This window comes from Triturus cristatus, chromosome 2_2 (genome assembly GCF_964204655.1).
Source record: "Triturus cristatus chromosome 2_2, aTriCri1.1, whole genome shotgun sequence".
In the NCBI taxonomy this organism is placed as follows: Eukaryota; Metazoa; Chordata; class Amphibia; order Caudata; family Salamandridae; genus Triturus; species Triturus cristatus.
In genome coordinates, this window is record NC_140582.1 from 1,005,295,153 (window position 1) to 1,005,317,036 (window position 21,884).

The following is a 21,884-nucleotide window of genomic DNA, read 5'->3' on the forward strand; positions in this document are numbered from 1 at the left end:
TTGCAAAAAATGTTTTTATGAATTTTAAAGTGTAAAGTTTCAGGAAATATAGTCTTAGTTAATTTTTCTCGATCAATTGTTGATTGATTTATTTGTTTTTTCTTGTAGATGCAAACTGTGATCTTTTCTGGTGACATATGGAAGATTGAGTATCTTTGATAATGCCCACTGGGGCAAGAAGTGTTGACTGAAGATGCATTTATACAATTTTGACGTACCATTTATATGTCAAGTAATATTAATTTTCGTTCAAACAATAATCTTTGACATGTGAGATTAATGCCCACATGGGCTTGAGTGGTCAATTGTTTAAAAATCACGATTGAATCGGATTTTGATGTAAGGTTATACTCAATCCGTATGATTTAAATGGACGGAATGTGTTATTTATTCCATGTTTAATGCAATGTAGGTTCAGATTATATCAATTGCGGTACTCAGCTCCATGCAATGTAATTTTGTCGAAAAGCAAATTTTTTTGTAACGAGTAGCCTTGAAGTCTGTTTTCTTTGTTTACCAAAAGGAATCACATGACTATTTATTGTACTTCCTGATTCACTTTGCCTTACTCGTGATCAAGGGAGTGTGATCCCGAAACGCGTAGAGTAATTGTTTTGCCTATTTGCTCTCATTAAATGACCAGTTGGAAGCTCATTTGGTGTCCGTGGTTGCTGGGGATTCAAGAAAGGAGGAATTACAGCGTTGTCGGAATATATATATATATATATATATATATATATATATATATATATATTCTACTTGAGTGACATCAGCATCTTGTAAGTGCTTTCCTAAGCTCCCACTCAGATTTGGTAATTTTTATTATCTCCCATCATGTTCAATAAATATAGGACGGCTCTCATTGGAGCCATTAGATCCTTTGGCTTAGAGTGTTTGTACTATGTGGTTGAAACACAATTCATACTGAGATTCGACCATTCGACTGAGGAATTTCGCTCCTGTCATATGGCTGTTCAATCGTGGATGAGCAAGAATTGATTAAACCTTAACACTGAGAAAAAGCTGACAAAACTGAAGTATTATTCTGTGGCCCAGAGCAATGTTAGAATGCCAGTTTCTGGCCTAGTGAGCTATGCCCCACTCGACACAGTAAAGAACCTCGATTCAGAATCAATAAGGACCTAGCTTTCTTCTAGAACCGAAGTCCTTGGTGGTGGGGACAGCCATTTTACCCAAATTAGATTAAGCAAATATTTGTTATTTAGAATTAGCCTCAAAACTAATTTCAGGACTTTGGTTTCTTCAAAATATGGCTGTAGAACTAATGTTTGAGCTCGGTAAGCTCAACCATGTAACAGCAGCTCTCTATAAACGACATTAGTCGCTGGTTGAAATGGCAATTAAATAAAAATCCTTGAGCTTGTTTAATGATGCCCTGCATGACCCCGAATGCTTGAATTTACAAGCCTGTGATTCATCTCCTCCAGTGCAATCTTAGTTTTGCCTCTTCCCATTTGGCATTTCTTACATCATTGTCTTGCCCCTGCATTATTGTGTTTTTAGCAACTATTCAAGTTTTAATTAAGAAAGTTGAGTACTATGTAGTATTAGGATTATGATGATGGTTTTATTTATTATAGCAGAGGTTAGTATCTTGTAAATGTGTTGCAGTCTTGATTTTCCAGAAATAACGGGTTCATAGCTTTTGGTTCAGGTCTTGTCATTTATATTATCATTTGCAAGTGACGTGGCAATATAGTTTGGAGGGTAATGCGGAGGAAATAACCTACTTGAGAGGGGAGTAGAAACGACATGAAAATGTGACAATTACTGGGAGGTAGGCTAATAGCTGATGGAAGGGTTCCAAGATCAAGCAGATATAATCACATATAGTCAACCTTTGATAAGATGAACTGCGTGGGTATATTGAATTATGAATCTGCACATGGTGGAGATGTGGAAAACTTCTGTGATAGCAAGACAAGCACCCGAACAGTGAGGGGTGGTCCTTCCCTAATCATCGCACCTCTGAGCAAAGCTTCCCAAGGTATATAGTCGAGGGGTTAATCGCAGATGAGACAGTTAATGAAGAGTTGGGTGCAGATTCTGCTACTGCATTTTATAGACACAGATTCCTAAAACCAGCAGCCTCTTCTTACAGCCTGCTGATGAGAGACTAATCATGCTTATGATTAGTCATTTTTTATGCCTGCAAATAAGGGTCTGTGGTTAATGCCAGTTGCGGATGAAAAACTTGTGTAGATATTATACTGGATTCTGCTCTTGTTGAAAGGTGTCTGCAGATGAAGAGGGGATGCTGATACCAAATGCTTCTCATAAGGAAGACAGGCGATGGAATACACAACAACTTATCCACTGCCTTCAAAACAAATAACTTAAGTAACATGTCCTCTTTATGGTAACACGCTAAAGACAATATAGGACAAGGAATTGAGTTTACACGCAGCCTCGTAATATTTACTATAGCTGCTGAATTGTTGGTTCTACCTAATCAAATTACCAAAGAAGGAAAAAAGATATGTACACCTAATCTCCACTGAAGTAGTAGTCTACATGCCGGTTATTAAAATGCTGATAAAAATATGTTTAAGAGCAACGACAGTCATCAGAAGGGCGCCACAATATCTTCAGCACAGCTTATAGAAGCTGGGCTTTTTCACATTGTGAGTTAACATTAATGTCTGGTGAGGGTATGTGCGGATATACTGTCAGAAAGATATCCACAAATGGGACACCTATCTGCAAGGCAGCTATAACTCTAGGCTTCTCTAGGATAGATAGTGACCTTTTCTGAAACATCTTCCTTAGCAGCAGGTCGCTATGCACATAGATTCCTCTCTTGGGAAGGATAAGCTGGGAGAGAATTCTACCTGTGCTTGAACTAGATTAAAAAGCTCTCTGTTCTCTCAGAATTTCATATTATGTGTCAGATAAAACTAAAACTTCAGAGCACACTTTAGCCACGGTCTGTGAAAAGGTTTCTCCATTTTAGAGAGGACAGAGGAAGAACACCTCAACAGAAATTTTGAAATTACTGGTTAACAAAAAGAAATGCATACATGGAAAATACTTCCAACAGAGATGATCAGGGGAGAATGTGACTTATGAGTGATACAATTATTTTTAAGTTGTAACATATTTCGTAGCCAGAAGCAGAATTCCCATAAGTGCACGTTTCTAGGTGCTTGATCACGCCTCTTTAAATATGTCTGCTGAGGGAGGCATGATGGTGATTTTGGAGAATAACTGATCAAAAATAGTATTTAAAGATTGTATTTTCTATGTCACACACATGTAATGGGGATATAGTAATCGAAATTAGTCTGTTTACCTCGGAAACATTAAAAAATATATGTAACATATAACCAAAATGCATCATAATTCATGTTGCTTGTTACTCACATGACTGTATTCCTCGACAATCTGCGTGCACTCCGCAGCGGTAAGTGTCTGTGAAGCACACAGTTCTTCGATGAGCAGGGCCTGCAGATTTAGGACGGCTTGATGAATCTCTAGTGTTTTTGAATTTTCAGCAGTCTTTTGGTACTGTAAAGAAGCAACGTATTCCCCAAACTTAGTCTCTTGAGTCTTCAGCTGCTGCACTCTGTCCAATAGGAGCTCGCTGTGGACCTGCAAAAGAGGAATGTAATGGCAAATCAAAGCTGCCCAGTGCCACCCTATATCAAGAGGACACTTTAGCTTCAGACCAATTGATGTTCATCTATTCCTCAGTTGATCATTTCGGACAGGGAAGACCTTTGTTGTAGAATAGGAAAAGAGCGTATGTTGGAAAGTGTAGATTGTAGGAAGTGCGAGCACATTCTCTGGTGATTGCCTACCATCGAAGGTGGCGGATGAAGGTAAGTTACTGTGTGGCTCGAAGGTACAGACTAAGACAGCAAGAAACCATGTTAAGGCCAAGGAATTTTTTTTGAAGGTGTCAGAACTGGCTTCTGCGTATGGCAGTGTTTGTGAATCGAAAGACAAAACTAATATTGAAACAGGACAGACGCCACTCAAAATATCGATGACGTATCTAAGGAGGCTAAATATATTGATGTTCCACCTGTACTAACCTGGAGTCCTGGGGACACAAGAAATATTACATTTTCAGTACATGTTGCACTCTGGCTTTACTGGATCAGATACTGACTGTTCTACTTATCAATGACTGAGTTGTGTATTTCATACAATAACTACTTTGCACATAATTAGGTTACATTTATCGAACAGCCATCCAACCAGATGGGTAGATGCTGAGACTGACAGAGCAGGGAGAGAGGAGATCCCACCGCCTGAGATCAACACGAGGGCTAGAGGCACGCTGAGGTCTCCATGAACACGAGGCCAGGCGAATGAATACACTGCTGCCTCTGGTGAGACTCCTGTGCAAACATAACAGCGAGGTAGGGGAACGGGCATTTATGATGCAGAACACATGAAGCGCAGAGAAGGGCAGGAAGTAAGGGCCAAACTGCGATCCCATTTCCTAATAGCAAACTGGATTGAAAATGGAGAAATAAATAGGAGGGTAGCACGAAAGCTTGACTACATATGGGAAGGTAGAACCAGCACGAAAAGGCAGAAAGCTTTGTAAGCTTAAACATCATTGTTGTCAGATTGTGTCAGTTCGGAAGGTGGTAGCCACAGAAAGACCGGAGACAGTGTAGAGATCGGATCCTAGATAAACGTGTCACTCTTTCTCTGATATAAAGACGCATAATCCACTTAATGCTGCAAACTCCTCTCCTGTCGCAGGATGGCACCATCTCACCAGCGCCTCCCTAATCAAACGCATTGTCAAATCACAGGTGTTCAGACTGACCAGGGGAAAACAGTGGTTTGTCATTGAGCATACCATGGCAGACAGCCTCCAAGGTATGGTGCATTTTATGTGACGCACATCACAGCTTACGTTTCAATGCTTTAATAATTACACAGTATCTAACGAAAATGGCCATGAGAGAAAATGGGTGATATTAAATCATAAACCATTTTTTTACACAACAACTAATATTGTTTTGGTTTATGAGAGTCCAAGCTAGAATAAGTTCAAATAAGCATATGGATAATCCGGTTTCAGTACCTTCCTCCCATTGTCTTCAGCCTCTACATGGAAAAGCTCAGAGACAAACTCATCGAAACAACATACCAGTTCAAACACTGAAAACATTGAACTCTGCTTCCAATGACATCCACCAAGTCAACATTTGCCTCAGGGAAATGAAGATGTAGATATCAAGTACGTACCTAAGGCTCAAGCTGACCAAGACGATATTCCTCCTCTTTGCTGATACATTCAAATAACAGGAGTTCAAAGCCAAGCTTTCCCACATAAACCCAGAAGGTTTAGTCCCAAGCTCACAATGAACGCTAAGTCATTTAGCTTTAGTCTGTACACAGACTTCACAATTAAAGTCACCTTTCAAGGGCCCATGACTAAATTGGCACCACTTGGTAGGGCAAAACTCTCAGATGGCAGAGTCCAAGTGCTGGTGCAGGGTTGAAGGAAGTCTTTTATGGCCCGGAGACTTCAGAACAGGGAGCAAGCCAGCAAGCCATTGAAGACACTCTGGGTTCAAGCGAGGTGGGTCCAGTCCTAGTCCTCAGCAGGGCAGAGATAAGCAGGCAGCAGTGCAGTTGAGCAAAGCAGAAAGCAGTTCCTTCAGAGCAGCAGTCAGGGAAAGTGGCAATCATTGTAGCAAAGCAGTCTACTCCTGGCAGAGTTCTTCACAGGTCCAGTAGTGTACTGTCTTGGTAGGTTCAGAACCCCAGTACTTATACTCAAATGTGCCTTTGAACAGGGGGTGAATTCAGAGCAGGCCCTTGAATTGCACAGGTCCCCTTTCATCCAACCCTGTCTGCCAGGCTATCTGTAGAGAGCAATTAGCCCTTTTGTGGAACACAGGACACTGTTTATTCAGGTGTGCCAGTTCCCCCTCCCTCTTCCTGCCCAGGAGGAACTATCATAATGCAGATGAATGCAGATGAGTTCTCTGTCACACGCACCCTTCCTGAGTTTGAGGATGTCTAGCGGGAATGCATAGAGTGTAGCTTTTACCCACCCCGATGTGTATTGGAGACAGGCTGAAATGCACAAAGAGGAGTAGGAGCAGAAAAACGTCCACATTCTAAAAATGGCGTTTCTAAAACAGTAATGTTAAATTTAACTTTACCCGTAAATATGATCTATCATTACCATTACAAAGGTTTAAACATGATTCAGCTACTCTTTTCTAATCAGGAATTGTTTCTGTAGGTGTGTGTATCTTCATGTCAATTACAAGTGCATGTTTTGCACATTGTAAAGCTGTCCAGCCCTGACCGCTAGAAGAAAATGAACATTTAGCTCAGGAAACAGAAGATGTGCTCTTACGCAGCAGCAACTCAGAATATATTAACACCTTATGTGAGCCTTCTGGCCGTCCCATCTGTGTAAGAGTCCTAAGTCCATTTCAACGATAAAAAGGTAGCAACTGGGAATTCCGTGCTGGAGTTGACTGTTCTCCCTGAACTCCCGACCTGTCTGTAGAACCTGCACATCCCATTTTACTATGCAGAGGGTACTATGCATTAATGCATGATACTATCACCGGTGTGGGGCCTGTGTCTAGCGCACTGACTGCGAGTGCGAAGAGCAGGGACAAACAGCCTTTGTATGGTCCTACACTGGAGCATGGTGATGGCTCGACAGCTCTATGCATGCAGATGGTCCAAGGCTGCTATTCACATACATACAGTGCCCTTTGCACATGCAATGTCACAGCATGTGCAACCTGTGATTGGAGGAGGTGTGCATACAGAACCTAGAAAAAGCAGAGATGCATCATCCAGCTTCAGCCCTGGTTTGGTCAAACTAAAGATGGAAAGAAACGTCAGTATTCTATGTACATGAAGTTAAAGCTGCAGGTAGCGTCTTCAAGCCAGAACTGGAGCCTAGAAAAATGACAGGGATCATGCTGACAAATTGGTACAAGCAGGATACTGCAACACTTTGTCCTTGTGGTAAACTGATTAAGACCCCGGTGGGTGTGCAAGCGATTTGTCTTGTGCTGAAAGAGCCCATGCCTACAACTGATGTAGTCTGGGGATCAATAGGTCCAACAAAAAAGGTGTGCCAATGACAGGCAAGGAATTGGCCTGACAGGTTACACAAGTCCTGCAAAATACATCTGAGGAATAGGCAAGTAGGCAGGGTCCAGCAGTGATGATGGCAGCACACCTACAATACCAGCTGGAAACAAGAGGGTCCACATACCTAATGGTGCCCAACTTTGTTGTAGGGAATGATATTGGCAAGTGATTTGAAGCTTATGAGGTAGCTTTACAGATGCATACAATTCCTGAGGAAGATTGGTGCTTTGGGTTTTTTGGCACTATTTCACTTAAATCTTTCAAATTGTACATTTTAGGTTCTACTGATTGGATTTTTGTTGTTTTGGTATTGATCTATTTATTACATTTTGCTCTATTTTTCTACATTGGTTTGGGATTTTTCTTGTGTAGCGTAATCACTTTATTACTGTTTGAAGTGCAGCGCAAATGTTTTACACATTGCCTCTTAAGTTAAGCCTGACTGCTCTGTGCCAAGCTACCAGAGATTTTTCTTGTGTAGCGTAATCACTATATTACTGTTTGAAGTGCAGCACAAATGCTTTACACATTGCCTCTTAAGTTAAGCCTGACTGCTCTGTGCCAAGCTACCAGAGGGTTGAGCACACGTTAATTTGGGCTTTGCTTATGTCTCACCCTCGCAAGGATTGTGGTTGCTGCTTGAGTAGGGTTTCATCCCCCACCCAGTAACCTATTTTCTCCCATATTATCGGTATTTTATAGCACTTCTCTTCAATACCATGTTCTTTGAGCATTCTATTGTCTACAGATTTCATACTGAAATCCTACAGCTCTACACTGGGTCTCTCCAGGATCCCTAAACCTTCAGGCCACGCACAAATCTTAGCATGGTGCCACTGAGTGCTGTTCAGCTGAAATCGCTCATCAGAGTCTGCTCTTGTTTCTAGCCAAGCAGCACGTATTTTCATCATTATTACCACGCTGCAGTGCAGTGCAGTCCGTTGTTAAATACATTGAACAGAGTGGCACAGTCTCAAATCATTCTTTTACTCTGTCCTTTTTGTTTACCATGCATTGTAGCAATAACATGAGTACATGCTGGACTCCCTTTGTAATAAATTAGCCCTGCTGGAGAAGTAGTATGTCTTTATTTCTTACAATTCCTCGAACATCAGACATTCTCTCTCATGGGAAATAATCCTCCTTACATTTGAGATTTGTCTCCGGCTATTAAATGTCAGCAGTACTGGCATAGGCATTCTCTGAAAATACCATCATCAATACGCTTTTCCAAGAATCCTATTTCACAGGCTCTAACCAATGAAGGAAAAAAGCTTCTTATTGCATCTTGCTTCAAGTGGCTTTTGGTTTCTGCAAATGAATGAAGCCTACTAAATCTGATGGAGGTGGTAGGCTACTAAAATTATGAAGGATGGTATTTATTTATTTTTTTAAAGCATATGGCCTGCATATTTACGTGACGGCTTTAATATTTTCAGTTTATTTTTTTATTTTTTATTTTAATCCAATCTTTGCCAATGCTTGTTAAGGTTGAAACAAGGCTCATAAATGGGTGTGAGACACACAGTAAGGAGAAGCCTAAACTGAATACTGATATGATTGTGACTGAATTTGGACCATTGAGAAATGTTAAAGTTGTCCTTTTGTCCCTGAAAGCCTGGCTCTTTTGTTTTAGCAGACAGGCTGGCTTCTCGGACAGAGAGGGGGAAGCCGCTGCCAAACTGGTTTCTCCGTGAGAATGTAGCCCCTTGGTAGCCACACTTGTGGGATGGGCTAGGAAGCTCCACACACTTAGAGAAGGGTTCTGCCATATTGGGATTGGGCAGAATGGTCCATTCTGGGCTAGCGAGATCCCACACTTCACAGGAAATCATCACTGTGCAGGAGGAGAACTGGTAGCTCATTGACTACTAGTTACCATGTCCCCAAGGACAAAAAATGGGCATAAAAGTGGCATTCCTATCACCTAGACCTCATCTCACATCTGAGAAAGGACTGAAGAAAGAGTGCACTACTGTTCCCTGGACCCAGCAAACTCATCTCATCTCAGTTACAGCAACAGGGCCATGAAGCCTAAAGACGCCTTCCTCGGGGAATTGGTAGTCAAGAACACCTGATCGCTGAAGTACAGCCTGGGAGATTGAGTTGCGACCCTCAAAAGGGGCACCCATGTCTGCTGGACCCGGAAGAGTTGTCAAAGTGCAGTTTGGGGGCCCAGAAAGAAGTTCCTGCTAGTTAAAGAGAACTACTGTTTCACTGTCATCAGCAGACCAAATGCAACTATTTTTTGGCTGAACCTTAACTAGACTTTGAGGGAAATTGGACTCCTGAAGCCAAACTCGCCCTACTGTGTTTGTGGACTGTGGCGGTCCACGAGAAGACAACCACCGGCTCAGCATCTTCAGCATCCTTCATCTCTTGCCTCAGGACCACTCCACTGAGTCCCATGGCAGTTTGTCCATACACCCTGGAACTGGACTGGAAGCTGCTCTAATGGTGAAGTAACTGTTCGATTGAAAAATGAAATGAAAAATGAAAAAATGAAAAAGATTTATAGAGCACAACAAATGCCAAAAGGCTTCAAGGCGCTAATAGCAGTTAGTCTTAGGAAGGGAAGAAAGAGCAAGAATCCCGCTGACTATCCGTTAAAGAATAAAAAGCCAGGTTTTCAAGGCCTTGCAAAATGAAGCGTAAGATTGAAGACTGGATACAGAATAAGGAAGCAGGTTCACAGTTTGGATGTGGCCACCGAAAAGGCTCTACCTATCCATCTCGATTTCCAATGCTTAGGAACAACTAGAAGATTTATGCCTGAGGATCGCAGCGGTCTAGTGGGAATGTAATGTAGAAACAAAGTCCTGAGATCTCCTGGACCAATGTTATGCAAGGCTTTGTGAACCATACAAAGAGCCTTGAAGGTAAGTCGTTAGTTCACGGGTAGCCAGTGAAGTTTCTGAATCCCTTCAGAAACTGATTGAAATTTAGGGATATCAAGAATTAATCTAGCTGTAGCATTCTGAACAAGCTGCAGTTTAGCCAGTACATTCTTATTAATATCTAGGTAGAGAGCGATACAGTAATCCAACCTGGATATAATAAGTGACAAGGCCACTTGTTTTCATGTAGGAAATGGAATAAATGGAAACACTTTCCTAAGGGATTTGATTATCCAAATACAGGTTGAAACTGTCCTGTTTACATGCAGGTTGAACGATAGGTTTCTATCGACCAATACTGCAAGATTTTTAACAGAGTCTGTTGGAGTAGGTAAGGCTCCCAGCCTATCTGGCTGACATATTGGACCAAACAGTCGGCTGACCACAAAAGATCAAGACCTCCATCTTGTCCCCATTGAGTCATAAGTAGTTTTTCTCACTTCATGTGGCCACGGTCTGCATACAGTTTTTAAAATTGGTGGTCACATCCCTGTCCCTAGAGATATACACGATGATTTGGGTGTCATCAGCACAATGCTTGGAGCTCAAAAGATCTAATAAGTATTTCGACAGCAGGGAAACAGCAAGTTGAACAATGTAGGGCTCAAACAAGAGCCCCGAGGTACCCCATATGGCAACATTATGGACTCAAAGCACAACTGATCCGCTATCACCATCTGAGACCTGTCACTTAAAAAAATGCCAAAGGTTTGAGTGCCAAGTCAGTGACCCCCAGTTTCTGTTGTTGCTCAACAAGCCGGGTCGGGGAGATGGCATCGAAAGCTTCTGATAGGTCCAGAAGGACCAATGCTGCAGCCTCCCCAGCATTCACCATGGAACGGATGTTATTGACTGCAGATACTAGTGCTGTCTCAGTCCCATGGTTGCTCCTGAATACATACTGAGATGCATCTAGCAGTTGAGATTAGACATTATTGGTCCCTGTGACTGGCTCCCTGCTGTAGTTGGTCACCACAAGAGTGACATCTTAGTCATTTTCAAGTTTCTTGTCGTGGCTAACCCTAAACCATGAGCCACTATAGATTACAATGATTTATTGCTTCACGCGGAAATCTACGATTCATTGCTCCTTTACAAATGTATATCTTTGGAAAACTCTGATCGATTTTTGTCATTAAGGTATCTATTTAAAAATAAAAATGCAACCCATTTTTATGTTTTGATAAAGTCTGACTGCTCTGAGCCACAGCTACCCAGGAATGAGCTACAGTTTTACAAACTAACCTGACTGGACCCAATATAGAATTGTGTGTTTATCAAACAGTGAGGAGACACACCCACACCCTATAATAAAGGAAATACCTCTGTATTTGGGCCAGCCAAAACACCCACTTGCCCGCAGTACCAGGGATACACCGCGCGAGCACCACAAGGAGAAGGGAGAGGAGTGAGGACTTCAACTCCCAGAAGCCGCGACACCACCGTCAGCAGCATCGCTCCAGGAGGCGCATAAAACATCTCGCCGGCTCCCGTGACGTGGGATGCGCGCGGGCCGCGCCCAGGCCAAGGGCGGGCCCGTCATTGGCAGGAAGAGGCAGGGCTGGGCCAACCCCCTTGACTTTGTTGTTGTCAACGCTAAGCAAGGTACTGTACATTTTGGTCTCTTTCCTACGAAGATGACGGCAGACACTTGACTATATATTAATCTTGGTCTGCTGACTTTGATGGTGTTTGCCCTCCTTGTGCTACATGGGACTATATAGCACTTTCGCTTTTTCTTTGATTCATTGGCCTGTACTCCTTGTTTCCTACCACTCCTTGTGTGGGAATATACGATTATCTATTGTCTGACCCGATAGAACTGTGGGCACTTACTAACATTACCATCGGCGATACCTGGCTATTCAACATGGGGAAGCGGAAAACTATGGAAGACACAGGCGGAAGTGGGGTAGGCAGGCCTACTACAGGGAAAAGGGCTAGGAAGTCTCTTTAAAATCCAGGCAGTACCTGTGTACTCGATAGGATAGATACCCTAATAAACGAGTGTGAAGAAATCCTGGAGGGTAATCAATCGATACCCCCAATTCTTGGAGGTTTGGATGATAGATCACCCTCAAGCTCGAGAACAGCCTGCTCCCTTCCTATCCCAATGATGTTTCAAAAGTTACCTTCCAAAAGGACATCTACCAACCTAAACAAGTCAGTCTCCCCTGTCCAAGCTACATCTCAAGCTTCCGTCACTCCCCCCACTAACATTAGTACTAACGTATCTCAAGATGCTCATGAACAAGAACCTACCATCCCTTGCTCAAATAGATTTCTACCTCTTCAGGCAATTGGGGACAAACACAGTGACAACTCTCCGCAGCCACTGCCTTATGGCACAGCTGTCGCTATCGGGGCTTGTAGTACAGCAAACCAAATTGAGCCCACAGATACTGCCCTAGCCATAATCGCATTAAGAACAGAGATTGACACACTGAAAAGAATGATCAAGGATCTCACAACCCTAGTTACAACTATAGCGAGGAAGGTCACGCCCTGCATGGAAAATGTTACCCTTGTCCAATGTCACTGCTCACAGCCCACCAATAGTAGCCACAAACAACTAGTTCCATTAACCTCTAACATAAAAAGCTCTTCTTATGATTCTAATGCTTATCAATTAGCCACCTCTGCTCCTCTGACTCGAAAATGTGCCTCTAATGAATCATTGAAGCAGAGCACAAATAGGCCTAATAGCCTTAAACAGGATAGGCTCAAGAGGTTAGCAAACCCACAGACTCTACAAGCCCCTGCAATAAAACACACTGCCCAGCCATGACAGGCTCAACCCCACATCCAACCCCTTACTTATGGAACTCGAGAACCCCTGATCCCTGCAACTGCTACAATCAATAGCAACGGATCACAATCCCCCAAAATATTTATGATTAACGTCCCAAGAATTAATACTACAACCAAGAACGCTTTTGAGAGTGAAGAATATCTAATCAATAAAGTGATCCACTGGATTCGTTACACTAGGGGTTGCCAATCGGTGATCAGAGATGATATCCTCAGAGCTAGGTGATGTCCCGCACCCCTTACCGAATTGGATGATATTGAGAGTACCTTAAAGTAATCTGAGATTGCGGAGAATCTCCAAGCTCTGGAGTTTCGTACCTGCCCTCCGGATGGCCCATCTATCTAGTTTAGACATCAGCCTTCGCATAAGCTGGGTAAGACACAACATACACAAGCAATAATCCACCAAGCAGGTATCTCGACCTTGGAGACTAACGACTGACTACAAGAACCACCTCCTCTGATCCCCTCTATCTGTACAAATCATTACGCGCAAACCTCTAAATATCCAGTTGGCACTGATGGGGCAACAAACTACCTAGATGATGAACTAGCCATCGATTCACATTTGTATACAGATTTACTACCCCTAGCTCCTCTGCTGGGAAATATCTCCACCCTTTCACAAAGTATAGTTTTTACACCAAATAAACAGCTAAAGATTGTATCTTGGAATGTGGCGTGATTGAATAGCAAATTCCCTCTCCCTCACTGGAATGATTTCGTAGGGAATTTCGACATTTGTATTTTCCAGGAGACGTGGAGTTTGGTACCCTAACATAAACCTGGCTACACTTGTCACTTCATCCCTGCAACATCTGTTGGGAGATGCCGCCCTTCAGGGGACTTGATTGTTTGGACGAGCATTGCTCTTGACTGCCGAATTACCTTCCAAGTAAGCCCAATCCCAGATATTCTATGGCTGAGTATCAGGGGACCTAGGGGTGGCAGCCAAATTGAGCTTTTTAATGTTTATGGAAGAGGGACTAAGTGGGGTAGGCCCTCGAATACCATGTTTGCACTAGAGGAATGCTTAGACAAATGCCCACCGCATGCAAGAACAATAGTCGCAGGTGATTCCAACTGCACCTACGAACCCCTGGCCATAGAGGAACTGTTGGAAACTGAACCCCAAGACACTAGGTGGGCAGTACCCCAACTTGATCTTCCTCCGATCAAATGATGGACCCAACAGGTTCTTCAATTGAACTCCATCACTATGGAACACGGTCTAAGAGCTTCTAATGGCAGGTCATCATCTGACAAGCAAGAGGCAAACACCTATAATAGAACTAGTGGCCCATCTCAGATTGATTATATCCTCCTAGATATCAGATTATGGGGGCACCTCATTGACATGCTAGTGGGCTCAATCACAGAAAGTGACCACATCCCTTTGTGCCTAACTCTGAAACCTCTCTGGAAAGCAAATTCTCACCAGCAGAACACTCAATCACAGGCAGTCATTAGAGCTGTAGTTCCATCAAATTGCAAAAGAACCTTGAAGTGGAAAAGGGTAGCATTTAGCGAGAGCAAGATTGCCAGCATTAGACAAGAGCTAGCAACTGGCACGGCTGAGCTCCAAATTGCAGTACATAGTGCAACAAGATCTGGGGAAGTATCTAGGGCCAATGAGCACACAATCACCCAAATCAATGCACATTTCTTGATTCCAACACTTAAGGATAAACCCCGCGATTCCACCAAGGATTCTTACTCCTGGTTTAACAAAGACTGTAGGAAAAATAGGTCGGATTTAATTAAGGAAATCAAGGGGAAAAATAAAACTCAAATAAAAGCTCCCAGAAATTCCTACAAAGTGGTCCAACGAGAGGCAAGGGTAACTTGGGATGAATCACGATGGGAGCAATTGAAAGATACATGCTCATCCAAGGATAACAATCCCTTTTGGAAATTGTTTACTTGGGGCAACAGGTCAGGTCCACGCCCTCCCCCGAGCCATATCACTAGCCAAGCATTGTTTAATCATTTTAAAGGGCTTTATTCTGTTGAAGGAGACATCCAAGAGGGGGAACCAGCAGGGCAAATCGGGCACCCGTTAGAGGAGGAGCACTTTACATTCATGAAGGTAGAAGCCACAATAAACAAAATAGTTCCTGTGAAAGCTGCAGGCCCGGATGGCCTACCCGGCGACCTATTTTTGGGCGACCGTGCTCAATGGGCACGTTACATTTTACTACTAAATAATGCCCTATCATGGAAATCCACCGAAATAGTCCCAATACACAAAAAGGGAGCTAGAGACGACCCCGTCAATTATAGACTGATAAGTCTGATCGATGCTATGCAGAAGGTATTTGGCCGGATGCTTCTGCATAGGATCCAGACATGAACCGAGAAAGGGGATATTCTTTCCCAGTTTCAGGTGGGCTTCAGAATTAAGACCGGGACAATGGACCAGGTATTCAGATTCCTTCTAATTTATTGGAAGGTTGTAGTACTAGGCAAAGGCAGTCTTTATTTAGCATTGATTGATTTAAAGACTGCCTTTGACCTGGTTCCTAGATCCAGGCTATGGGACACGCTTGGAGAAATGGGCATACCCCACTTTGTTCTTAATTTACTAGTTCAGCTGCACAAGGGGAACTTTGCCCAGGTTAGGTGGGGAGACCAGGGACAACTTACTGAGAGCATCCCTGTCAAGACAGGAGTAAGACAGGGATGCATCCTGGCAGCAACCCTGTTCTCCCTATATGTTAATGGAGTAGTGGACTTCCTCTTGGAGGAGCCGGCAGACTCACCTACCCTGGGAGTGAAAAAGATACCAACCTTGTGGTTCGCGGACGACACGCTGTTGATATCCAAGACCCCAGCAGGGCTACAGTGCTTAATTGACAGATTCCATCTTTTTTGTGAAAATCGGGGTCTGTTCATATATGCCAGTAAAACCTAATTCATGGCTTTTAATCCCCACAGGGCATGCAGGAATGGCCCACTCCTAGGTGGGACTCCCCTTGAAAAGGTCGACACCTTTGACTACCTAGGCGTAAGATTCTCTGATAAAATGTCATGGAGACCCCACCTAGGTAAGATGTTGATGGTTCACAAGCATACGGCAGGAGCATTAGCAAAAGAACATCGCCTTTCCCACACTAGGCCTGTAGCTCCAGCCCTTCAGATATACGACACTAAGGCGGTCAAGCGCTGCCCTTTACGGAGCTGAAGTTTGGGGTTTTGAGAAACTAGACGAGCTTTGCAGATCAGAATATAAATTCTTAAGAGATCTAGTAACAGTACCAAAATACATCCCCCTCACTCCGCTACTAATGGACATGAGCAGGCGATCGATAAGCGAGATAGCTAGGCTGCACCCCTTATTGTTCTGGGCCCGCATTAGGAGGAGCCCTGAGCTTTCTCCCTATGCAGAGACCCTTGCTGATGTTATCAGCCTTGACACCGGGGGAAAAATAGGCTGGATACGTGGTACCAAAAAGATGCTATCTGTAATTGGGCTTTGTGGATGCTGGGCCAGTCAGGAACCCCCAAGAAGGGAGGAACTTAAACGCCTGTACTGGGAATGGGTGGACCAACGAGAGATCAGTAGGTCCAATGTGGGCGAATTGACAACTGAATTCTACTCACACAAGCAAAGTAGATATTATGAGCCTTACCTTGACTTAATCAAAGTACCTAGAGATAGAACACTCTACATGCATCTCAGGTATGGCTCTCTTCCAGTGGGTGAAGTGACAGTAAAATGGTCCACAAACAACGGAAAAGATTGCCCCAGCTGCAAAGCCCCTGTGGAAAGCATTGCCCACTTACTGTTTGCTTGCCCGGCGTATAAAACACCATGGAAAAACTGGCTGAGCCCGCTTTGTCGGCAGATAGGCACACGGGACCATCATGTTGCACTCCGTATTCTTAAATCAGACTCTAGACCTTTTTTATCTTGCTGTGTAGCAAAGTACCTGGGTCAAGCTTGGCTGATAAGGTGGAAAGCACTTTTTTTTTTTTTGAAAGACCTTTATTAGCATTTCAACCAATAACAAGTATGGGCCTACAACCCCCCGGGGCCGGCCGCTAAGCAGTCAAAGCAACAGAGATCCAATGTTGACACAGGCAGAACCTCGGGGAGCAGAATCTCCATGCTAATATATTCTCGGCCAGTGAATGGCGCAAGTAGGACACCAGGATTAAGAAGGCTTTCGTTTTATAATAGGGAAAGACAAAAGGATCAGGTGCCAAACAATTTCCCAGCAGCGAAAAATGGCAGGCAGGATAACAAACGTAAACAATAAACGGCAATCTATCGAGTCAATGGCGCTAAAACAGGAAGTGCAGGATGTAGAGAAGTATCGCGACCAGTTGCGCCAGCAGTCCCATGCCCTAAAGCCCAGAAAACACCCCGGAAATTGTGGCACACATGAAAAAGCAGTGATTCACAACAAAGGAGTTGTACCACGCTGATCCCAGAAAAGAAAAACAAAGAAGAATCAGAGAAGAAAAAGGAGGCCATGGAAAAAAAGGGGTAAAGACTAAAGAATCCCTTTCCCCAACCCCCCACCCTGCACCTCTGCAGATGAGTACGGCCCCCCCCCCCCAGCAGTGTGCCTGTCGCCCTGGAACCAGACCCGAAATATAGAAGAACAGAGAAAAGGGAGTAAGAAAAGAACCCCACCAGACGGGGGGGTAGAGAGAGTATTAATAAACTGGAGGAGGGCCTTCAAAACATGCCCCCGGCTTCTCCCTCCCGCACGGTAAGTTTTCCCCAAGGCAAACAGTAAGCAGCACAAAATCGACCATGTCAAAGAAAGATGGGGAGTATTATGCACCAATTATACTAGTAGCTATAACATGAGAGCACGCAACCCCTGAGCTCGCCCGTCTACTAGATGACCACCCCTGAAGGATCAGCCTTATCCTTGACCACTCTTTGCAAATCTGCCCATGCATACCCCTCGACCCAGCGCCATGTCCAATGTTACAAGGTAAAGGAGTGTCCAAAAACGACCGGGAAGCGACGCACACAGGTGGGGTGGAAGTCTCTGAGCATCAACACAGTCCGCACCATGGAGGGACGTCTTTCCCAGTGTTGCCCCAGGATCTGCACTGCACACAAGGTCCAGGAAGGCGGAATCAGCCAAAGTAGACAACTGTTGCTCGAATTTTCCCTGGGTCGCCGGAGGCCGTGCATGGGACGAGGCCACCACCTCCCACTCAGGTCCAATACCTCCAGAACAGATCAGACCCACAGCCAGCCGATCACACGGAAGCGTACTGTCCGGAGTTTCCAGCTGGTCACTAATCTCAGGGGTGGCCGCGACATTGTCCTCCTGTGTGCAGTGTGGGAAGTCCCTGTGTACCTGAGGACAGGCAGGCCGCAACTGTCCCGACGCTGATGCCACACCATCGAGCTTACTCCCCAAGACCCCGATGCCATGAACCAAGGTGGAATGAAGGGCACCGAGAGCCTCGAGGAGGTCGCCGTACCCCAGCACAGCTCTCTGCGATCGCTCCGCCACACTCCCAAAAGTCACACACTCCCAATCCTGCTGTGACCCGGTGGACAGGATGGTAGGCTTCATCATAACAAGATGGCCGCCGGGTAGGCCCGACCCGTATTGGGACCGGGACCCAGGGACAAGCGCCTCAAGGTCCACGTCGCTGGAAACAGGGTTCCGGGGGCAGGCAAAAATTATCCGTTGTGTGGTCACGGGCAACAGTCGTCCCCACCACGGACCAGCGCCCGCGAAAATCCGGGAGCAGCCCGCAAGAATCAGAGCGAGTTACGGGCGGCGTCCGGGCAGCTCACCGTCAAAGGCAGGGGCAATCACCGGAGAATCTCAGGATTGCCACCCCGGGCATGCACTCGGTCCGCTACGCTTAGCGGTAGGAACGACCATGGCGAAATGTAGGCCGAGGTGTGCACCGCTCCGGTGGTCCGACTCCACCCAGTCACCACAGGCCGCTGTTGTTGAACTGCCACCCGGCCAAGGCGTCCACTCGAGGTCCTGGCTCCAGGGCCGCACGGGCCGCAAATTTCAAAGGCACATTTCTCCGGCGGTACCGCCGCCAGAAACTTCGGAGTCACACGGTCGGTTGCCACTCTCATTCACAAATACGAGCGCGTAGCGCAGGCTGAGGATCTCATGCAGGATATCCGTGCGGGATGCGGAGGTTCACGGAGCCGGGAGTCTACGCTGCCGTCCCGGTCGCCATCTTGGCTCCTCCTGGAAAGCACTTTCAAGGAAGAAGTAGCTCCCATTGTACAGACGATAGCCAGCACTGTAAAGTCACAATAGCACTGCCGCAAAAACTATCATGCACAAGCACTTTATTTTTAAATACTGGTAATTAGCTCAAGAAAATTGAAAGTCTCTTCATGTATTACACTATAAAATGATGAATTATTACTTGTTACACACGATTAAGTGTATATTTATCACTGTACCTCCTTTTTATCTATACTCATTTTTATGGCTATGTTACCTTTGCTTTATGATGCTTTTATGACTTTTATGTCGAAATAAAGCTTGCGATAAAAAATTTAACTATTTTATTCTCACTCAGCCACGGTTAATTACTCTGGACCACATACATCCCAGTCCAATAATTGTTTTTGCGCACCAAGACACCTCAGACAGGAATTATCCATATACACTTGAGACTTAGTCCTGCTCCAATAGGAACAGCCTAGTCCAAACTGCCAAACCTGCTCCCACGTGGATTGGGAACATAAACAACATATGATCACTTTTAGTGCATTTTGGTCTTGGCAACAGGGAGAAACTTGCCTCCAGTGGCACATGAATATGGAACTCACGGATGGGTATTCTCATTGCAGAGCGAAATACAAGAAAAAAATAACAAAAGGTGGTGCAGAGAAGTGAGAGCTTGTGCTCATCAGACAGATTACCACTCAGTTTCCTGTTTTTGTAGCAGGATTTGTTTTTTTGCTGGCTCTCTTTCAGCCTAAGATAAAAAGCAAATAGGACTTCAATTTGTTGTTATACTGCTCTAGACACATTTCACTGTCTGGAGGATTCTCCACAGACAAAGTAAGCAGCAACAGGTGAGCAAGCAGGCAGAACTTCCGCAGGGACATCCAGATTTGTTCCTAGCTAAAACGAATAGGCACCACTTGCTCCTCCTTTTTGAGCCACCAATTGTACCATGGTCCATACAGATCAGTTTTCAAAAGGTGTTCAATAAGCTGGAGGGAGGGCTCCAGCCTACATGCACAATAGAGGCCTTAAAAATCGGACCCAGTGCTAATCAGCGTCATTCAACAAGGTTCCAACGTCAAACCAATCAAAGCAGGGCAGACTCTACCTCCATGGGAAATTTATTGGGAAGGTCCTCTTCTCAGAATTCATTGCAATAGTAACTTTCTAAGTGCTGATGACCAGATATATCTTCCAGGTGGCTAGTCTGACAGGGTACCTTTTAATTTCCCTTCAGTCAAGCCTGGAAACAGTGAACTGGCTGAGGAAGAACTGGGGCTTAGCAATGTCCTCTTTGAAAAGCATCCATCCTCCATCTTCCAAATCTCACTCATAGAACAAAAAATGTTTGTTAATAACTAACGGTAATGCTAACAGGTACCCTAAAGTGTACACAAAGCTATCATTGTGCACACAAGTTCTAATGAAAGCAATCCATATTGCAAAATGTTATGGTCAAGTTTGTGAACATCCCTAATACTTAAAAAATAAATCGAAAGGGTCCACCGCCTACTCCATGTCTGGAAACTCAATTAGCAAGGAGGCGGGTAGCCAGTTCCCTTGGATGCACTTTCCAGAGTCCAAAAACAAATATACTTCAACCAGGCAGAGCATGTCCAGATAGTCTCAATTAAGGTATGATCCCTGAGATTACAGAGGGAGGAGGCCAATGGAGGGCATCCCATTTCAGGACACACAGAAGAGGTGTACTGTAGAGTACCAGTTTCCAGTTCTAGGTGTAACTCAGGTACAGAATCTCCTCGAACTGATTAAAAACAACTAAGAACAGGAGCAAAAGTAGTGGGGATTGCACAGCTGCAGGAGAATCTCATCCTTACTTTAACAATGTGTCTATTTAGTCAAGAGGCAAATATAAAAAATGTCTGATCAAAGTTGGCCCACTTGCTTAAATGAGATGAGAAGTAGCATAAATATTTATGCATGTGTTTCAAACTAATTATATATCACAAAATAAATCACACAGATATACGGCCTCAAACAGAGAAAGATTCAATGGTTATCAGCATACTTAATTGATAATGTTTATATACTGGATAGTCCCTGTCATAATCTGAAGTTGAGAGACAGATAGTGGGTGGTACTTGTCACTTATTAATAAGAACGTACTTGCCCCAGGAGGACAGCCCGCTACAAACACATAAATAAGGCATGTTTTAAATCCGCTGCCAGATAAGGTGATTGGTGTTAGAAGTCAATGTTCTAGTATTCCAGTTGGAGAACAGATGTATGTTTAAAATATAGTGATTGAGGCATGCCCTACCATTCAATGTTTTAGGTTTTACGTAACAAATGTTGGCACTCGAGGTGAGTGTTCTAATATTGCTGAATATTTCGTTTCTAACTACAAGTTAAATGCTTCACGATTAGTTTTGCAAATGCTTACTTTTACGCTTGACAGCAATATCAAGCAAAGGCAAGATACAAAGTTTTCCTTATGGGAAGTAAATAGATTAGATTAATATATTTGATGGTATGAAATTCTGGATTAAAAGCAGGCTAGCACAGCATCATTACCTGTGGATTGTGAACTTAGTCCCGATCACCAGTAGCTGAGATTAATTCAATTGATAGTTGGAGTAGATGCCCCAAGTGTGACAAGTGTACCCATAGACATTTTCTATGCTTGCGGTGCCATAAAACACAAGCTGCACCTTACTGATTAGCTCCAAGTAGGCTGTACCAGTCTGCTGTTGCCTGTGTTCCCTCTGGAGAGGAACTGGTTTAGAGATTCTGGCTGAACTATTCCCATTGGAGCAGGACCAAGACTGGTTGCCAAATAACTCGTTTTTGTATAAAGTGGCACAGCAGATAAAAATGAATGACTGAAATGAGGTCCGAACAATTGCCATGG

General features: G+C 44.1%; 1 protein-coding gene across 3 annotated transcripts in view; it reads right to left on the reverse strand.

Moving 5' to 3' along the window:
- EVC2 (EvC ciliary complex subunit 2) overlaps window positions 1–21,884 on the reverse strand; it is a 608,136-nt gene that overhangs the window by 235,347 nt on the left and 350,905 nt on the right. For all 3 annotated transcript variants that reach the window (XM_085642436.1, XM_085642435.1, XM_085642434.1), the window contains one exon: window positions 3,385–3,612. In XM_085642436.1, the coding sequence (XP_085498562.1) occupies window positions 3,385–3,612 (228 nt within the window). The remainder of the gene's footprint in view (window positions 1–3,384; window positions 3,613–21,884) is intronic.